Below are 21,973 nucleotides of genomic sequence, written 5' to 3' on the forward strand. Positions count from 1 at the left end.
TCTATCTATCTATCTATCTATCTATCTATCTATCTATCTATCTATCTATCTATCTATCTAATCTAATCTAATCTAATCTATTTAGTTTACTTAACAAACACTTACAAAGTGCTTAGTGCTTGCCAGGTATCTTCTAACTGCTTAAAAGAGACTAATGTGACTGGGTGCAATGGTTCACACGTGTAATCCTAGCACTTTGGGAAGCTGAGGAGGGCACATCACCTGAGGTCAGGAGTTCAATATCAGTCTGGCCAACATAGGAAAACCTCATCTCTACTAAAAATACAAAAATTAGCTGGACACGGTGGCATGTGCCTGTAATCCAAGCTACTTAGGAGGCTGAGGCTGGAGAATCGCTTGAACCCGGGAGGCGGAGGTTACAGTAAGCCAAGATCGTGCCACTGCACTCCAGCCTGGGAGACAGAGTGAGATTCCATCTCAACAACAACAAAAAAGAGAGCGAGACTGATGCATTTAATCTTTATAACAAATCTTTATAACAATTCCAAAAGATTGTTATAAACAATCTTTATAACAATTACAGATTTACAAACAAGCAAACAAATACCAATGTAGAGAAACAAACTAATACTAATGCACTAGAAGTCAGGATATGACAAATTTGGAATTTGAACCCAAGCAATCTGGCTCTAGACTAAGCTGATTGCTATGAAGGTATTTTTTTAGAATTTACTGTTTGAACAATATAGTCCTATTTAGTAAATTATATTTTGTAGTAAAAAGAGTTGAAAGTTATACTAATATCTAATGCCAGACATATTTAGGATCATGAGGACATATGCAAACAAACCCACCAAAATTGCTCTCACTAAAATTATCACTGACCTTCTTTCAGGTTGCTAAATCCAATGAATACATTTATGTCTTTATTTTTACTGGCTTTTCTACAAAAGCAAATACTGTTGGCTAGCGTTAGCTTGAAACTTTTCCCTTTGTGTGTGCGTGTGTGTGTGCAAGCTTTCCCTTTTTGTCCTGAAATCTGTTGGTGCCCTTTATTCCAAGCATTCTTCTTTCCCTTCCTTTTTAGTGTTGCAGTTCTCCAAGGCTCTATCCTTGCCCTTTTCTATTTTCTGTAATACTCCTAAGAAATTGTTGGGAACAGGCCCCCCAAAATCTGGCCATAAACTGTCCCCAAAACTGGCCATAAACGAAACCTCTGCAGCACAGTGACATGTTCATGATGGCCATAACGCCCACGCTGGAAGATTGTGGGTCTACCGAAATGAGGGCAAGGAACACCTGGCCTGCCCAGGGTGGAAAACTGCTTAAAGGCGTTCTTAAACCACAAACAATAGCACGAGTGATCTGTGCCTTAAGAACATGCTACTGCTGCAGATAACTAGCCAGAGCCCATCCCTTTATTTTGGCCCATCCCTTTATTTTCCATAAGGGATACTTTTATTTAATCTAATATCTATAGAAACAATACTAATGACTGGCTTGCTGTTAATAAATATGTGGGTAAGTCTCTGTTTGGGGCTTTCAGCTCTGAAGGTTGTGAGACCCCCGATTTCCGACTTCACATCTCTGTATTTCTGTGTGTGTGTCTTTAATTCCTCTAATACTGCTGGGTTAGGGTCTCCCCGACCGAGCTGGGGCAAGAAATCTTACCTACATTTTGCCTTCAATCTACAATTGAATAACTACAAAAGTTTTAGTTTTAGCCCAAACCTTCCTTCCTTTTTAGCCCTAAATATTCAACTGTATTCCAGAAGTATCTCAAATTCAGCACATTCCAAAGTTTAATTTTTCAGCTAATCCTTTAAATCAATTGTCTGCAAATGATGGCCTAAAGGCTAATACTGGCTAGTAAGCAACTTGTTTATACGGTTGGAAAAAAACCCAAATGAAGAATACTATTTCGTGGCACATAAAACTTGTATGAAATTCAAATTTTGGTGTCTAGAAATTAAGTTTTATTGGCATACAGCCACACTTATTCATTTCCCATATGACTGCTTTCACATTACAACTGCAGCAGAGTAACTGCAACAGAGAACACACGGCCCACAAGTCCTAAAATATTCATTAATATTATTTGGCCTTTCACAGAATATATTTGCTGACCCCCTCTCTTAAAGCCATCCCATATTCTTCCTCCTTTCCCCATGTTCTCCACTCAAATCTCTATCACTACTTTTTATTGGTTTCACCTCTAAGTATATCTCATCAGAGACCATTTCACGTACAAGCATCTCCCAGATTTTGACATCAGCCACCTCCTGATCTACTGAAGTAACTTCCGGTGATGGTTATCTTTATATGTAAACTTGACTAGTCTAGCGAATGTCTAGATAGCTGGCAAATAATTATTTCTGGGTGTATTTCTAGAAGAGATGAGTATTTGCATTAGTATACTGAGTTAAAAATTTTCTGCCCTTGCCAGTACAGGGAAGCATCATCCAATCTGTTGAAGGCCTAAATAGAATAAAAAGGTAGAGGAAAGACAAGTTTGTTTCCTGTTTGAGCTGGGATATATATCTTATCCTACACTCCATCATTGGCACTCCTGGTTCCCAGACCTGGACTTATACCATTACCCACCTACCCTTCCTGGTTTTTAGGCTTTAAGGTTTGGACTGAGTTACACCACTGGTTTTCCTGGTTCTCCTGTTCACCTACAGTAGATTGTGGAACTTCTTGTCCTCCATAAGCATATGAGTTAATTTCTATAATCTCTCTATCTCTCTGTGGGGGTGTGTGTAACATATATATATACACACACACACATATATATTCTATACATACATATACATACACGCACATATACACTTCAATCCTGTCTCTCCAATCAATCCTTTACAAATTTCTATCATGAAAATCTGTCCTTTGACCATATTTTTTTAAAATGTTTTTCTCCTTTTCTTAGAGGAATGGTTCTTAAGTCAGCATCATGTCCCCTGGGAATTTGTTAAAGATGCAAAATGTCAAACCTCACCTAAGACCTACCAAATCAGAACCTCTGGGTAACACCCACCAATATGTGTTTTAATAAGCCCTCCATTAATTTTAATGCACACTTATGTTTAACATCATTGGAACCATTTATCCCAGAGGAAAAAACTGTATATTTCTTTGTAGGGATATTATTTGAGCATGAGCATGATCTGACCCCTGCCTAATCTTGTCTCTGATTTATTCTTTCCTTACTTGTAGCTGCTTCGATCTGCAAATGTGGAAATAAAACCCCTCCAAGTTAGTAATTTGCCTCAGGTAACATGGCTAGTGAGTGACATGAGGGAAGAATTAAATTTAGCTAATCCCAAGGTTTGTTTTGTTTTGTTTTTAGTACCACACCCTGCTACTTTGTAAAATACATTTACTATACTCTTATATTCAAAGTCCATCTATCATAACAATGTTTGTATTTATCCTAATTGTTAATGTAGTTTGTTCCTCCTCTTAGACTATAAACTCCAGGAAGGTAAGGAAGTTTGTCCAAAGAGAATGTCAATAAAACATGACTCTCTACTGCCATCTGGTGATAAGACACAACAATTCCAAGAGGAATATATGTGCATTCAATGTCTTCTGCCTGTAAAGTGTAGTGAGTAAGACAAAAGCTTTGGCTTCAGACTTCCTTTCAGATAACAGAATGATTACTCCCTGGCTGTTAGATCTTGAGCAATTTACTTAGTATTTCTCTGTCTTAGGTTCCTCATCTGTAAAACTGGGTTGCTAACAACTTTTCTCATAGAAATGCAATGATAATCAAGTTAGCTGCTATTATTATAATTATCAATTCTGTTATAAAGGACTTAGCTAGACTCTATAGTTGGCACAAAGAAATAAATGTAACACTGTTCCTTAAATATTTTATAATCTAGGTGACTAGGTAAGACAGGGTTAGGAAACGATTAATGAATAAATAAATAAACAACCATACAAGCTTTAAATGCTGAGTCCTTATGATGTGAACTATTAATGTAGAGGACGTAAAATTTGACCTAGTATAAGAATTTATAATCGGTATGTGTGAGAAGGACTCTCAGATGGAGAACTGTTCCTGCAAGTCTTTGCACACATTGAGACTAACACCTGTAAAGTACTAATAAAAATGATATAATTGGGTAACCCGCTCAGGTCCCCTTCCATGCTGTGGAAGCTTTGTTCTTTTGCTCTTTGCAATAAATTTTGCTGCTGCTGCTCAAAAAAAAAAAAAAAAAAAAAAAAAGATATAACTGCACACTTATATTACAAAGTCATAATCTCAAAACCATTTTTATTTAATGCTTCATTATATAATCCCAGATCTCATTATCCAACCAAAACCTAACACATGACCCAAAAAGTGTTTATTGTTAATGAGTTTTGTTGTGGTTGTTTTTTAATATACCTGAAAATTAATAATTGTATTTTACTGATAAAATATAGATTAGATTACTTCATAAATGTGAATTATATATTTTCAACTTAAAGAAAAACCAACATTGTGTTAAATGATGATTAAACTCAACATTTGCAAGATCCTGTGATTGAGACACATGATCTCCAGTTTGAAAAAGCAAGTACAGAGAGGTTAAATAACTTGCCAATAATGTCCAATAACACATTAATAGCTGAGACTCATGAATCTGAAATAAAACTATGCTAATGATGTGCTTATGGATAGGAAGAATCAATATCGTGAAAATGGCCATACTGCCCAAGATTATTTATAGATTCAATGCCATCCCCATCAAGCTACCAATGAGTTTCTTCACAGAATTGGAAAAAACTGCTTTAAAGTTCATATGGAACCAAAAAAGAGCCCGCATTACCAAGACAATCCTAAGTCAAAAGGACAAAGCTGGAGGCATCACGCTACCTGACTTCAAACTATACTACAAGGCTATAGTAACCAAAACAGCATGGTACTGGTACCAAAACAGAGATATAGACCAATGGAACAGAACAGAGTCCTCAGAAATAATACCACACATCTACAGCCATCTGATTTTTGACAAACCTGAGAGAAACAAGAAATGGGGAAAGGATTCCCTATTTAATAAATGGTGCTGGGAAAATTGGCTAGCCATAAGTAGAAAGCTGAAACTGTATCCTTTCCTTACTCCTTATACGAAGATTAATTCAAGATGGATTAGAGACTTAAATGTTAGACCTAATACCATAAAAGCCCTAGAAGAAAACCTAGGTAGTACCATTCAGGACATAGGCATGGGCAAGGACTTCATGTCTAAAACACCAAAAGCAACGGCAGCAAAAGCCAAAATTGACAAATGGGATCTCATTAAACTAAAGAGCTTCTGCACAGCAAAAGAAACTACCATCCGAGTGAACAGGCAACCTACAGAATGGGAGAAAAGTTTTGCAATCTATTCATCTGACAAAGGGCTAATTTCCAGAATCTACAAAGAACTCAAACAAATATAAAAGAAAAAAAACAAACAACCCCATCAAAAAGTGGGGAAAGGATATGAACAGACATTTCTCAAAAGAAGACATTCATACAGCCAACAGACACATGAAAAAATGCTCATCATCACTCGCCATCAGAGAAATGCAAATCAAAACCACAATGAGATACCATCTCACACCAGTTAGAATGGCAATCATTAAAAAATCAGGAAACAACAGGTGTTGGAGAGGATGTGGGGAAATAGGAACACTTTTACACTGTTGGTGGGATTGTAAACTAGTTCAACCATTATGGAAAACAGTATGGCAATTCCTCAAGGATCTAGAACTAGATGTACCATATGACCCAGCCATCCCACTACTGGGTATATACCCAAAGGATTATAAATTATTCTACTACAAGGACACATGCACACGTATGTTTATTGCGGCACTATTCACAATAGCAAAGACTTGGAATCAACCCAAATGTCCATCAGTGACAGACTGGATTAAGAAAATGTGGCACATATACACCATGGAATACTATGCAGCCATAAAAAAAAAGGATGAGTTTGCGTCCTTTGTAGGGACATGGATGCAGCTGGAAACCATCATTCTTAGCAAACTATCACAAGAAGAGAAAACCAAACACCGCGTGTTCTCACTCATAGGTGGGAACTGAACAATGAGTTCACTTGGACTCGGGAAGGGGAACATCACACACTGGGGCCTATCATGGGGAGGGGGGAGGGGGGAGGATTGCATTGGGGAGTTATACCTGATATAAATGATGAATTGATGGGTGCTGACGAGTTGATGGGTGCAGCACACCAACATGGCACAGATATACATATGTAACAAACCTGCACGTTATGCATATGTACCCTAGAACTTAAAGTATAATAATAAAAAAAAAGAAATGAAGCAGAATAATATAAAATGCTCAATTAAAACTAGAGAAAGCCAATAAAAGAGTGGAAAGAAACAAATAACAGATGCAACAAACAGAAAATGACAGATTTTATTCCAACTATACCAATAATCGCTTAAAATGTGTATTCAGTGAAAATATCAATTAAAATAAAAAGATTAAGTTAAAAAATCAAAAAAAAAAGAAAGACAAATACTGCAAATACTGCACAATCTCATTTATACGTGAAGTCTAATAAAAGAAAATACATAGAAAATGACAGTAAAACACTGGTTACTGGGGTAGGGAGGAGGAGGAAATAAGGAAATGTAAGTCAAAGACCATGAAGTTTTATTTACAGAGGACAGACTATCTAGAGATGTAATGTGCAGCATGAGAACTATAGTAAAAAATATGCTATTGTATGGTGGAGGTTTGCTAAGATACTAAAATTTCAGTGCTTGAACTACTAAAAAGATGATAAAATATGTGCGATGATGGCTATATTAATTTGCTCGACTGTAGTAACCATTTCACTATGTATAGGTGTATGAAAAATCATGTGTGTACCTTAAATTTATATGCTAAAATAAATGTCACTTAATAAACTGAGCATTTGATAAAAAAAAAAAAAAAAACTATGCTAATGATGCAATTAATAAATCATATGTTTAGGATTTGAACCCAGGCCATGCCATTAACTCTAAGCTTGGCTCCCTCATGCTGTAATTTTTTTAAATTAAAATTTAAAATACCCACTATTGCTCCTTCATGTTGCATACGTTTCAGCTTTGGTTTGTTTCTTCCTAATCCCATATAACAACAACATTAAAAACCAAAGCAATCTAAAATGTATTTCTAAAATATTCTGCTTAAATGTCCAATAACCAATTTGGAATTTTGTGTGCATAATGAATGCTTACTCGTAAGAAAACTGGTGCTAAAACTTTTATTAATTTTCTACTTGCAGGATTAGATAACGTCAAATAGTATTTGTAACCTTTGTTTCTTTAATTTGTGAAAGATATATTTCAATTTTATAGTACTGAATGTCATGTATTTTTAAAATGTATTATTTTTTTCATGAACATCATGTTATTATTCACCAGAAAATGGGCTACTATTATTGTATTTGTGTTAATGCTGAGCCTTTGTCACCATTTTCATTTGAATTCTATCCTTGGTAATAAAATAGTCAATATGTTCCTGCATCTTTTTACCCTAGCAGTGGAAGTGTTACTTCACTGAAGCAGATAAACAGGACAGATAATGATTATTATAAGCTCAGTGATCCTTATAATGGGGAAAAGTAGAATGTTCTCTGATCACTCTTAAAATTGGAAACTGACTGAATTTCATTTAGGAAACAGCAAGTTCTTTTCATAGGTGATATTCTCTAAATGTATTTAAAGACTAGAATATCTGCCCTGAATCCTGGGAAAATATGTTAAATTAGATCTACATAGTAAAATCTTGCTTATCTTAAGTAAAGAGGAAAAATCATATATAAATCATATTTTGAGTTAAGTAAAAAAGTCAAGGATGCCTCCCCCCACCAAAAAATGACAATGAATGTCTTATTTCTTTTCTACACATGCACAAATATCAGGAAAGTTTGAGAGTATCACGGTTCTTCCTGTTCTATGAATTTACTAAGGGTCATGCCAATGTAGGCAAATTAGACAGTGCAGTTAGCAAATGAAAGACATTGATCCTATTTTGGGTGAGAAGGAATGATGCAATGCAACACATAGATGAAGTCCATTTTTCATGGTCCAGTTCATTTAGATTATGCAGAACATACAAATTATTATTACTACAAAATGCCAAACAATCTGAGGGACAAAAATACGGTTGCGTAAATAATTTTACACTTGAAATAATCAAAACCATTCATATCTTATAAGTGATTGTCATCTACAGTATTTGCTTACAGCTAGGCATTCCTCTGTTGAAGAGGAAGCTTCTAGAGAAGAGTATCTTTTTCATTATACTAGTGGCACATTGCTGGTCAGAATAATAACTTCTTGCCTTATTTAAATTTAGTTAAATTCAATATATCTATTAAATCCTTATTAAATGCAAAAATGACTAATCTGTATACTTTTTTCCTGTATTGTCCTCATGCTTTTTAGCTTATAAGGTGAAATAAATCAAGAGTGGAAGAAAAAAATGAAAGTTATCATTCACCTATGCAAGCAGTATGTATAGAAACCAGTATGTATAGAAACTCCCATGTAGCAAAGAAGGATCAATTACATAAGAAAATAGAAACTGAGAAATTGAGAGTATCTGGGAAAATAACTAGATTCAATCAGATTGTCAGAGGAAGGACACAGAAAATTTTGCAGATGAGACTGTGGTAGAAGAAATAGCATCAAGGGAGGATGAAGGTCACATACTGAAGAAAGGCAAAGAATAGCCATGTGATATTGCCAACCAGAGAGGTAACTGGTTTTAGTCAAGTCTAAAAGATACTATAATACAAATTTAAAATATAAGGCTCAGTGTGTGGAACAAATGCCCTACATGCCAATGAGTTAGAAGATCTTTTTCCACACTGAAAAAGAAAGAGAAGGAGAAAATGCAAGAGCTTTTCATCTAAGAATCATGAATCTAAAATGAAAATATGCTAATGAAGGGGACATTGTTTGCATTCAAATGAGATTTCCACCAGTTATGTCACATATAATGGGGGAAAAGTATAAAAGGATGAGCTGATGTTACGCCAAATGGTCATGGTATCCCAGTAGAGGAAAAAGTAAGAATTAGGATAGTAACATTTGGCAAAGATTGAGTGGAGGAAACAGAATCATGAAACCAAGATGGCGTTCACTGTTGAACCAAAAACTGAAAAACATGGGGAGAGGTAGCACATATGTACCTGTGAACTCACTTCTCTTAAAATAGAGGAACTCAAGCAAATGGTTCACCTTTTCTCATGTACCACCCCGTCTCCTCCCAATATGCTACATGGCAATAATCTAAAAATTAGGGGACTTAGTTTAAAATAAATAAATACTTATTTGCATATGCATAAAATGTCAATAACTTTTAACTTACAGAACATTATTTTATAGTTCAAATATTACATTATCAAGATGATAATACTTTCTGGGTGGTTAATCCATAAGTGAACAAGCACTTACCCTGTGGTTGGCGACTGGGATGGTATATCTGAAGGTCAAATGGCTGTGCACTGGTTTTCTGAATCACACTGACATTCTGCCCTGTCCACTTATTGGCTTTGGACAATGTGTTGGTCCTCCAGTCTGTCCAGTAGACTTCACTCCCATATAGAGACACAGCAAAGGGATGGGAAAGGTATTCATGACCTCGGATGATTTCTATCATGTTTGTTCCATCATAGAGGGCTGAATAAATAGCATCTGACCTACAGAAAGATAAATACATGGGTAGTTTGTCAAAACTCATTCAACTAGTCCAGAGATATAATCATATAACTCAGCTAAATGACAAAAAAAAGGTATTTTATAAATATTTTTATGGATCTATATCTGATTTGGGAAAAGCAAAAAAAGAAAACAAAAAACAAAACCCACCTCCAATTTTAATATATGCGTACATGATACTGACATGTTAGGACATTTTCCAGTGTTGTAAATATTATCTGAGGAAATAAAAAACAAGATCCAGAAAAGAGATAATTGTTTAAACCTGGCATCTGTCCACACTATCCTTTTCTCAAAGTGGTCCACAGTTAGTCCATTAGGCCAAGCCCCAGTTTTCATGTCTTTGTAGATGGTTTTTCTTGCAGCACCACTCATAGAGGCAGATTCAATGCGAGGAAAATTTGCATCCCAGTCTGTCCAGAAAAGAATTCTTAAAAAAAAAGAAATAATGCTATTGTTTCAGTCATTCATTTCACAGATATTTATTGAGTGTCTACTATGTGCTAGGCACTGCATAGGTGTTCAGTCACAACAGAAACAGATGTATTATCTACCCTCATGGAGCTTATGGTCCAGTGGAGGAGTCAGACTAAATAAGTGCATAAATATATGATGATGACTTGTGAAATATTTTGAAAAAAATTACTATGAGAGAGAATAGCAGGTGACTGACCTACTTAGAGAAGGTGATCAGAAAAAAAAGCACTTTGAGGAGTGATATTTATACTAAAACTGAAGAACGAGATGGGCAGTATAAAGAGCATGGCAAGTAGAATAAACAACATATGCTAAGACCCTAACAGGAAAAAGAATGTGGGCTATTTGAGGAACAGAAATAAAGTCAATGTATTGGAAGTATAGTGAGTGAGGAGGAGAGGTGAGGAATAGGAAATCAAAGAGGTGATCTTATGGGTGTTGTAGGGTAAGATAATTATTTTGGATTTTATATTAAGGGAATAAGAAGTACATGGACCTTTGGTGGCTTTTAAGCAGAGGAGAAATGTTATTCTGTATATTTAGTAAATATATACAGACATAGTGACAGCAACAAGAGACAGACAAATTCCCAGGCAGCCACAAATAGGTCCCCGGTGAAACTCAACCTTCAAGCCAGGGCAGTCTAACGCCTGAAAACCGGGCTACCAGTTCTGGATTGAATCCATGAACCAGAGTGAGAACTTCCATCCATGTCTTATCCACTCTCTCTTAATTGGTTCTTTCTGAATGATGCCTTTAGCCTATTGAATGATTCCTTTTCCAAGCCCACCCATAAACCAATTAGCAAGCATTCCCCCATTTGAAGCCCATAAAAACCCCCAGCGAAGCCTCAGAGAAGGCTACCCACTTTCAAGTCCCCTCTTGCTGTTGAGAGCTTTTCTTTCACTCAATAAATTTTACTCTGCCTTACTCCCTCTCCAGTATCCATGTACCTTATTCCTTTTGGTCATGGGACAAGAACCTGGAGTCACTGAACTGCAGGAGTGAAAGAGCTATAATGCTCCTGCTTGCCAAGTTACATGTGGCAGGAGGAAAAGAGCTGTAACACTCCTGCCTGCTGAATTAGGGGAATAAAAAACCCACAATAGTGATGAGACAGTATATCTGTCTAATCAGTATGTACACAGGATATACTGTACCAAATACAGATACACTGTCTAATCAATGTGGCTATTATACAGAGAATAATAGTGAGGCAAGAGTATGAGCATGTTATGTGGTTATATAAAAGACCAGAAAAGATGATAGTCGTCTAAAATATGGTGGTGGCAATAAAGGAGAGAAGTGAGTTGATTCAATATATAATTTGAAGGTAGAATTGTCAGGACTAGCTGATGGACTGGGTGTAAGAAATGAGGTAAGAAACAGAATCTCAGGAGACCGTCCATTTCTTGTTTCAGCAATCTCGGACTGAGGGAAGGATACGGTATATAGGGATTCCATTAAGTGAAAGGGAAAAATGGAAGAGGAACAAATTTCAAGAGTTTAGAATTGAGTGTTGATGGGTGTAGACAGTGTTAGGGCTCAGAGAATGAAATGCCAAAGTATGGTGCTTTGGCATGCTGAGCACTTTTTTGAATTAAAGGAAATTTAAAGTTCATGGAAGCTGCCTTTCAAGAATGTTCTAACCTTCTCTTCTCGCTCTCTTCCTTGCCCCAAACACAAGGGAGGGACTCTCTGGAAGTACCCTTATTTGACCGAAGAAAACGTCTTTCAAAAGAAATGCAATTGTCTGAAAACCATTCCCTTGGAATCTCTTTAAATAACCAGGAATGATTAAACAACAAAGATGAAAAAAGACTCATCACCACACCCAGACAGACTTTTCATCTATTCTGACGGAAGCTCTGAGAGATTTCCTGAGAGGCTTTATTTGTATGCTAAGACAATGTTTGTTCACTGTGAGTTTCTGTCCTTCACCTTTCTGGAAATTATAGCCACTTACCTCAGAGGTCAGAGGAACGTTGGCCCAGGACATTGTCTATTATTTGAGCTCATTCAATTCCCCTGAAAATTATTTATCACTCCTCAAAATACCTTACATTTCTAATTTTCCTCTCCTGTATGAAGAGGGCATATAAGCCTCAACCATCTGGCCTTCTGATTCTTTATTTTGTATGGCTCCCATGTACACTTGCACGTTAATAATCCTGTATGCCTTTTCTTCTCGTAATTTGTTGCCAGTTTATTTCAGGACACTTGAACCTCCAGAGAGGGAGTGAAAAACTCCCTTTGCTCTTATAGCAGCAATCAAAAAGAGAAAGTAATGTTGCAGTACATGTTTCCATCAGGTCTGGCAATATTTTGTTGACAAATGGTAAAATTGTGAAATTGTAAAAAAAAAATTTGCTCTTCATGTAATTATATATATATAGCTTTGTTAATTTTTGACTCTTCTATTATTCTGTATAATCCTTGAAAATAGGAATTTGGTAAATTACCTTGTAAAATGAAACAATTCTTTAAAACAAAATTTAAAATTCAATTAACCCATCTTCCTTTTAAACAAATTTTATGTGAATTTAAAGAAATGTGAAATGATGTAAAGTAAGTATTCACCATGACTTCTATTTTTGAAAAGAATATAATCTGTTATAGAAAACAGGAATTACAAATATGAAATGATTAGAGGACAGTTTAAAACATTATATTTATAAACAGAGTAATTACATATGCTAAAAGAGTATGACAAAAAGGGAAGAAAGATGAGAGTGAAACTTCCTATGTAAGTTAAAACACTGACATTTGGTAAGTGTTATTAGATAACTGTGTCAATATTAAATAGTGGTAATATATTTGTGTAAAACAAACTTGGATCAAAGTTGGAATTTGTCACTTACTTTTGCATACTTAATCTCAAACCCCATTTTCTCATCTGAAAATAAAAACTGTTATAGTATACATTTGTTGGGAACATTAGGTGAGATAATGGATGTAAATAATTTAGCACACAGAATGATTGGCACAGAGAAAAGATTTTTGTTTGTGCATGCATGCTCACACACATATTGATAGAGAATAAATATTTTTTAAAGGAAAACTTTCACAGTCTTGCCAGCTGTTAAGGAAATAGAGAAGGGGAGAGAAGGAGGGAGAGAGAGAAAATACTAATATCTATGTTTAAATGCTACAACAGTGCCTATGTGAAAGTAGATTAGTTTTATGAAGCAAACGTGAATCAAAGTCATGAGAATATGATTCAGGGCAAAAGATCATAGGATTTGATTCATCTCATGGAATTTATTTCAAACAATGGGTTTCTATTAGTTACTTTTTTAAAGAATTTTAGTTTCATAGAGATGTGAAAGGAAAATAAATTTTTGAGATTTTTGATTTTGACTACTATAGGGGCTTTATTTATATAACAAGGCCAACATTTTGCTAGCCAGGCCAAACTGAAAGAGCAATGGCTGTCACCCCATGCTGCAGTTTGATGGCTAAAGTTCTGCCTTCTTTTTTTTTTCCACCATGATAGCCTGGGTTTGGTTCCTATATAAAGCCTTTTCTTGTTTGATACTTGGTAATTCTGAAATAGTAGCAATTTATCCTAGCTGAAATATAGTAATGACATTTTAATTTTTTTTTTTTTAAGGAGGTCAATGGTTAGAAGTCAGCTTAATTAAAAGCTAACATCCAAGATGTGTGTGTGTTTGTATGTGTGTGTTTGTATTTAAAAGTCCTTCATGTTTTTGTTTTTTTCTCTGCTAGTACCTTGTCTTTTTTTTTTTTTTTTTTTTTTTTTTTTTTTTGAGCAAAGTTTTTTTCTTCTCAGTTGACTGAATTCTGTTTTCTTTATTTACTCCTGCTGTCTTTCCCTTCTCTTTCACCTTCTGCTGCATGAGGGGACCTAAAATAGTTTATAATAGCCTGGGGTTCCTTAAAGAAAACAGAGAAGGCACCAGGCTCCCTTTTGGGGAAAATGATCTGTTTTTCCTTAATGAATCTCAAGAGTATGAACAGACAAGTTCATCTCAGCTCGTAAGCTGCTTGCTTTTGTATTGTGCCATCTGATTTTTTTTTTTTTTTTAACTAAAGTGGCTATTGCAACAGAGGCTACTCTTGGTTTTGTAAGGAATAGTGTAGTTTAGACACTTAGAAATGTCTTTATTTATTTTTTAATGAACTGTAAGTGCATTCCATGGTTTAACCTCTTAATAATTTTCTTTTTGGAGACCCAGGATTCAGTGTGGGCTCTACCCAGAGCTCAGAGATCCAGTTAAAGATACACAGACTCTATCTAAATGAAACTAGTCTCCTTATACAATCTTTTGATAGATTTCCTTAACTTTATGCTTGATTTGGTATCCATCTTTAGTCTCCCTCTAGCACCACCAGACTTTTTCTCTCTATACCTTTTGATGTAAATTTTGCTATTTGATTTTCACCTTAGTTGTTTCCTTTAATATGAAAAATTAAGGCTATTTAGCTGACAACTGCCTAGGGTTGTGAAACAAGTTATCAGAAATCTGAAAGTCCAAGACAGGAAAAAAAAAAAAAAAAAAAAAAAAATGGTTTTTTTTATATATAAATAAAGATTTTTTTCCAACAGCAATATGTTTATGTAGTTATATGCATATACACAATGTTTCACTACTAAAAATATATAGAAAAGCTCTAATTAATTGGTTTAAGAAAATAAAAGCAGTTGAATCAAATACTTTATCAAGAATAAAATACTAGTCAAAAGCTTTTTCAAGTTTACATAACAAGTAAAATCTTTAATAAATAAGGTAGCTTTAAAATTTTTGGTAAAGTAGTTAAGACTTTAGAAATGTCTTAAGAATTGCCAGAATACATTTTTGTTTGCATATATTAATCAAGCACTTTCTTATTTATCATTGCCAAATATTATAAGGTGTCAAAATTTGGCATAGTAGATACAAAACTATAAACCTGGCACAAGACAGAATAATCTTTGCTTGTATGATCTTTAATAAATAAGACATTGATGTTGTTTTCATAAAAACAGCTACATCTTAAATTTAGTAAGATTACTTACTAAATTACTAACTAAATACAAGATAAATTACTTACTAAATAAAGTAAATAAATAAATACATAAAATTATTTACTAAATAAAGTAAATAAATTACTTACTAAATACAAGATTACTAATCTTGTGGCTTTAGGTGGTCTAGTCCACAGGTAGTAAGGTTTGTTTTGGGAAGGGACTGTAACTGTCTTTGTTTCAAAGCTAAACTATTAACTATAAACTAAGTAACACAAATACAAAGTTAGTTTGGCCTACACTCAGAAATGAACAAGGATGGCTTGAAGGTTAGAAGCAAGATGGAGTCAGTTAGTTCAGATCTCTTTCACTGTCTCAGTTATAATTTTGCAGTGGTAGTTCCGTAATTTTAAATGATGACTATCACGGTTTTTATAAATAATGTAGGTAAATGATTAAAATAATTAGGTAAATGTAATGGGATAAATACTCGTAAACAAACTCATAATTTAGATTCTAAAGTTATATTAAATTAAATAATATGTATTTCATTATTGACGTATTTTTCAATAAAAGTATATTTGTAGGAAAACATTCTTTCAATAAAAAGTATGTCCTTTTTAAAAAGGTGAAAAATTTTTGTGTAATTCAAAGCTTTTTTAAAGGTTATGTATAAAACAAGGTAAAAGGAATGGGGAAATAAGATAAATGTAAAGAAAGTTATAAAAATGAAGAGCTTTTTTTCTGGTAAGAAAGCTGAAAGAGAAATAATTTTTATATGAGAAAGAGTCTTATATGGTAAATTTAGTCCTAGAACAGAATGACTGGTTGTTTAAGAAACAGAGATGTTCAGAACAAACCAGAAAATCCAAGCATGACATGAATGATCTGTGTAAGTCACAATAAAGATTAATTAAAAAAAAAACAAACTTTTATATGATCAAGCTGTCTATAATTAAAGGGAAATTATAAGGGCCTTTCTAAAGATTGGGGCTTGATATTAAAAAAACACACAATAAATGGTTAGAACAATGACATTTTCTTAAGAGATTGATTTATTCTTAGTAAATTATAACAGATTACTTTTTAACACAAAGTTCAAATTTATGGCATCTCACCATTTTCGATTTTCTCTCCCCTTTTAAACGGAACAAGATAGTAAAGTTGCCCTTCAACTCATTTTCAGCTCAAATAAGTTTTTTTCCTCAACTTTTGTTTGTACCTGATGCCAACAATGTTTTCTTAAAGGTCTAAAGGAAATGTTTTCTTTCACCATAATATTCTTTGCAGTGCAGAAGGTCTTTTCTTTTGCTTTTGGTAACTGGTCTAACAGATTTTATGGTTTATCAAAACAACTCCTATGTCATTATTATTAAGTTTTGGTTTGCAGTGAGCTGAGATAGTGCCATTGCTCTCCAGCCTGCATGACAAAAGCAAAACTCTGTCTCAATAGAAAAAAGAAAAAAAAAAAAAAAAAAAGACACCAGGTCCTGCTAAATCTTAAATGCTGACAGGAATTAAAGCCTCATCTTTAGTCCTGGTAGAAGATGACAATAAAAATAAATTGCATTCCTGAGACCCAGGGCCAGAAATTAAAGCTATTCAGTTCCTCAAAGCCCAGGAACTATTACAGAAGAGGTAGGCATGTGAGATTGTAAGGGCAGATTTTGAGAGATAAAGTAAGTCCAGTTTCTCGATAAATTAATCATTAAAGTCAAAGGCATACTAATGCAAGACCAGTATAGGGGCCCCCGTGTCAGATTAACAGAGTTTTCTTGAAGCATTAGCTGACTACTTAATAAAGGTTATAAAAGGCTTATGGAAGTTATATCTTTTGGTCAAGATTAAAATTTTATAGATTGCTTATATTTTGAAAAACAAATTGAATTGGCTTCTTGCTTTTATTTGGGCTTATTGTTTTTAAAATTAAGTCTCCTCTCTCAAAGAAGGAAGGTTTTCACCTCTTTTTTAAAATCCTTGAGTTATCAGTTTGGTCAAATGAATGATTTATTTTACAAAGACATGTGATATCAAGTGTTTTAATATTTGCTTTGGTATTTGATACTTTTAAAAATCAAATTAGAAATTATGTCTTTTCTGACCTAATTAATCCTTTAAGGTGTTAGTTTCCCTAAAGTCTAAAAATGATATAATTTGACTTATTTGGTATAAAAATTATACAGGAAGCATTGTCAATTGTGAAATGGTGTTTGGTTTTCTTTGGGCTGTATTTGTGTATGCTATTGGTATGTGTTCAAAAATTATGAGAAACTCCTATAATTCTAATATGAATTTGTGTACATTATAAGTAGCAATTGTAATTGTTATATTAAATTATTGTGTGCCACAGAGGTAACAAATTTCCTTGTCAATGGCGCCTTTGACTATGACTGCCCTAAAATTTGTGTCTTCCATGGATAATTGTTGTCTTGTTTGGGTTCTCTTTAGAAGGCGGTTTCACATCAGCTACAAAACTCTAACAGATGCTCTTGAATCCAGTTTTCTGATAACTTTGGAGGTTGTGACATCAGAATAGAGGAAACATGTTCAGAACTCATTGACAGCTGAAATGTTTATGACTATCAAGCAGAACAAAAATTAACTGCATGGACTGAACTAACAGAAGAATGAAGTAATCTTTTTGACTTGTTGCTTGAAATGTTGCTGATCCTTTGTTTTGCTTTTTCAGAGTCAGGAAAACTTTTCTTTGAGCTATTGACAGCTTTTAACAACTTAGTATATACTCCTATGAACACAATTTGGAGCATGTTTGTTTCTCTCTACCTGATTTCTACAGATTTTTGAAACTATTTGTGAGTATTGTTAGCTTATGGCAATATAGTTATTTGCATAAGTGCAATAAAAATTTGTTTTCATTTGTAACAGGATACAATTGGAGAAACTGGTTATTTTACCAAGGCTATGACTGGAGTGGTGTGCTTTCCTCTAAGGAATCAAACTTGACTTATGGAGTCAACAAAGCAAAAACTGGCTTTGTACCTTGTCTACATCATCACTGTACAGGGTTCCTGACCTGTGGTAAGTAAAGAACATCATTTTTATGACAGGCCCAGGAGCTCCAAGTTTATCTTGGAACCTCAAGAGGAGAGGAATTCACCCAACTCATAGGTATTTGATGGTACGAACCCATGGCTGGGCTTGACTTTAAAACAGTCTTATCTGAGATTCCTTCTATGGAACAAAATTCCATCAAAGCCAATTTAAAAGCCTATGTGAAAAAAATAATTTTTCTTGCTGCACTGTATACAAATAATCAGGCCCAGTATAATAAAGCAAATCAGTCCTACCAGGATTTGTCTTTGGTGAAAATGGGAAACTGGACAGAGAAAAATTATGTTTCAAAAACTGTAGTATACCTGTTATTATATTCTAATCTTGCCTAATGTTTTTCTTTTTTTATTATTTTCTACAGTTTAAACCAAATTCTATTTTTTCTTGGCTACAAGCCTGCAAAATAATGTTTTTATTTTTGTTTCTGTTTTCCTTCTTTTTTCTCCATTTTTTTTTTTTCTAATTTGGAGTCATGAAAAACTAAGCTGTGCTTTTTCAAAGCCTTCTGAACTGAAGGTAGACAACTTAAACTTCAGTGGAAAATAACAGCAACCTATTTAAAGCCACATACATAAACGACTTTCATACCTGCCCACTGAGGCATGGACTTCAGAGTAATGTGGCCTGTACTGATTCTCCAGGACTATTCTTTTGTTTGCTGTTGTTTATCTCACTTCTTCCCCCTATTTTCTTGTCACAGGACATGAGACTTCACAACCTGCTAAAAATGAGCTTTCCTAATAACTCAAGATTTATCCATCTAGGAATAAACCATCCTAGCCATGAGAGATCAGATGAAACCTGAAACCAGAGACTCATTTTCTTCTAAAATGCTTTCTCTGAAAGATTTTAAAAAGAAAAGGGGGAAAACATGAAAGAAAACTAAATCTTCGGGCCCCCAAATCACTAGGCTAAAGGGAAAAGTCAAGCTGGGAATTGCTTAGGGACAACCTGCCTCCCATTGATTCAAAGTCACCCCTCTGTTCATGGAGATAAATGCATTTGCCTTCTTTACAGAGGCTAACCAGAAACTCAGAAGCAGGCAACCATGTGTCTGTTATCTACCTTGACCTGGAACCCCCCCACCCCACCCCCGCTTCAAATCTTCCCGCAGTTGCTTCGAGTTGTCCCACCTTTACGGACCGAACCAATATTCATCTTACATATGTGGATTGATGTCTCATGTCTCCCTAAAATGTATAAAATCGAACTGTGCTCCAACCAGCTTTGGCATATGTCATCAGGAAGTTTTGAGGCTGTCTCATGGGCACATGTCCTCAGTCTTGGCAAAATAAACTTTCTAGATTAACTGAGACCTATCTCAGGTTTATGGGTCCACAGACAGCTTTAGTTCTACGTATATGGCTTTAATTTTAGTTTCAAGGCTTTCACAGTTATGGCTGTGGAAGCATATTCAGAAAAACAGTATCCAAATTGTTTATTGTTTGATAATGAACTATATGAATAAGACCATTGGGAAAGAATAAAAATGAACATTCATATACCAGAGGACAATGTACTGATCATTGTTTAAGCTAGATAATGGGTACAAGAGAGTTTACTATACAATTCCTACTGGTTTGTGTACTTTAATGTTTCTATAATAAAAGCTTAAAAGTGTAAATAACTCAAATAGGTAAAAAATTTTTAAAATGTACCAGAGGACATTTATAAAATTGCAGTGTTGGGGTCTATTTTCCAAAAAAAAAATATGTTTAAAGATAAGATTGTTTTGTATAAAAATATTAATTATCTGAAAATATTATCATGGAATTATTTATAAGCAAATTTAATCACAAAATAATATAATATATTGCCAGTCAAATAGAAAAATGGAACAAAGGTTAATATAAAGCTGACAGGCTATTTAAATAGTTAAATGTCTTTCTTAAAAATAATGAATATGAAATAAATTAAATCTCATTTCAATTTAATTTTGAGTGCACAGATCTTTCATAGACAACAGGTTGTTATTTATCAGCTGCTTTTAAACTTAGCATTAAAAAAAAAAAAGTTTAAATAGAAAGAACACAAAGATAGCGTCAATCTAGTTTGTAGTGTTATCTCCACAAACAAGGGCCAGAAGAGAGATTTGCAAGCTTAAAAAATAAGAGGCCGGGTGTGGCGGCTCATGCTTGTAATCCCAGCATTTTGGGAGGCTGAGGTAGATGGATCACGTGAGGTCAGGAGTTGGAGACTAGCCTGGCCAACATGGTGAAACCCTGTCTCTACTAAAAATAGAAAAGTTAGCTTGGCGTGTTGGCACACATCTGTAATCCCAATTACATAATCACTTGAACCTGGGAGGCGGAGTTTGCAGTGAGCTGAGATCATGCCACTGTACTGCAGCCTGGGCGACAGAGCAAAACTGTTTCAAAAAAAAAGAAAAGAAAAGAAAAAATAATCCTTGAAAACAAACCATTAATTTGGAAGTTATAGGCAGTCTCTGAGTATTTGTGGATAAGCCACCAACAGATGTAGATAAGGCTGTACTTCCCACTCTGCAATGATAAGACAAAAACTTCTGATGCATCATCTTGTGCCTGTATAACAATTGGGAAATAGGTGTCTACCTTGTAACTTTCTATCCAGTTACACTTTGAATAGCTGTGGCGAGTCCAACTATCTATGAGTGACCCTGCAATTCTGTATTCTCTATATTTATGTTTACTAGAAATAGGCACTGTGAACTCTGAAACGTTTTTCTAGTGGGGGAAAAATATGGCTTGGGACACTTTGATTCACTAAAATAAGTGATCGTGTCATTTCTTCACTAAACCTAGCGGTGTTAGTATACTTCCTCTATAGTAATCACTATGAGACTAAAATTTCATCGATTTAAATGAGAAATTCCAACACTTTTTATAAATAACATGTTATAGAATTAGTCACCATAAAAGTGTTCTTAACCTTGCCATAACACAGTTCACAACAATCTTAAGAGCTGATTTCAATGATCATCCTTTCATAAAATTCTAGGCACTCTTTCATATACTTGATAATGTGCTATTTTAACAGAATCATCTTTTCCCTATTACTTTCTCTTTGGATGGTTAAAATGCATTAGCATTTCAATGATTGTATTATATCCTCAAGTATACAAAGATGTAATATCTCTCCTTATAGGATGTATGGAAATGTTCAGCCACAATAACTTTTAAAAAAAGAAACTGCAGTCTACAGATGCTGCAGTTCCTCCATTCATGCATTAGTAAGTGTCTGGATTAAACTGGTTCAAAAGACCATGAACAACATGTACCATTATAGGCATAAAAAGGCCATTACCATCTATCAGACCAAGCAGCAGAAGGTAAAAATAAATGATCCCAGTAGGAAAAAAAAAAAAAAAAAAAAAAAAAAAGAGGTTACTTATCTATAATATTTAGTTCTTCTAAAATCAACCAAACCTTCATTAGTTCCATTTAAGAATATTCCTAGATAGGATTAAAATATTATTTAGATGTCTCACTAATCTTTACAGTTACTATTTCTGCTTTCACCAATGCAATTTTTATGGCAGTTAAAAATTTAGTTTAACTAAATTCAGTTTTAGTTAAAAGCTGAATTTTTAGTTCAGTTATTATGACAAAGGAAAATTAAATACTAGCTTTAGCAATAGAGCAGGAAGATGCCATGCGGTAGCGTAAAAATAAAGGCAATGAAAGTTTAAGAACTGAAGTGAGTACCTTGTAGATTCTGTACATCCTGGCGCTTGTTACTCTTTAATAATAAGCTTAATGTTTAAAACGGGATTCATGGTCTCTTTCAGGT

At 34.4% G+C, this 21,973-nt stretch overlaps 1 protein-coding gene across 1 annotated transcript in view; it reads right to left on the reverse strand.

Annotated features, from left to right (window-relative positions):
- Positions 1-21,973, reverse strand: part of LRP1B (LDL receptor related protein 1B) — a 1,636,277-nt gene that overhangs the window by 629,975 nt on the left and 984,329 nt on the right. Inside the window, exons 26-27 of the mRNA XM_026453105.1 lie at positions 9,950-10,114; positions 9,421-9,665 (exon numbers count right to left, since the gene is read on the reverse strand). Coding sequence (XP_026308890.1) covers positions 9,421-9,665; positions 9,950-10,114 — 410 coding nt within the window. The remainder of the gene's footprint in view (positions 1-9,420; positions 9,666-9,949; positions 10,115-21,973) is intronic.

This window comes from Piliocolobus tephrosceles, chromosome 11 (genome assembly GCF_002776525.5).
Source record: "Piliocolobus tephrosceles isolate RC106 chromosome 11, ASM277652v3, whole genome shotgun sequence".
NCBI classification, from domain to species: Eukaryota; Metazoa; Chordata; class Mammalia; order Primates; family Cercopithecidae; genus Piliocolobus; species Piliocolobus tephrosceles.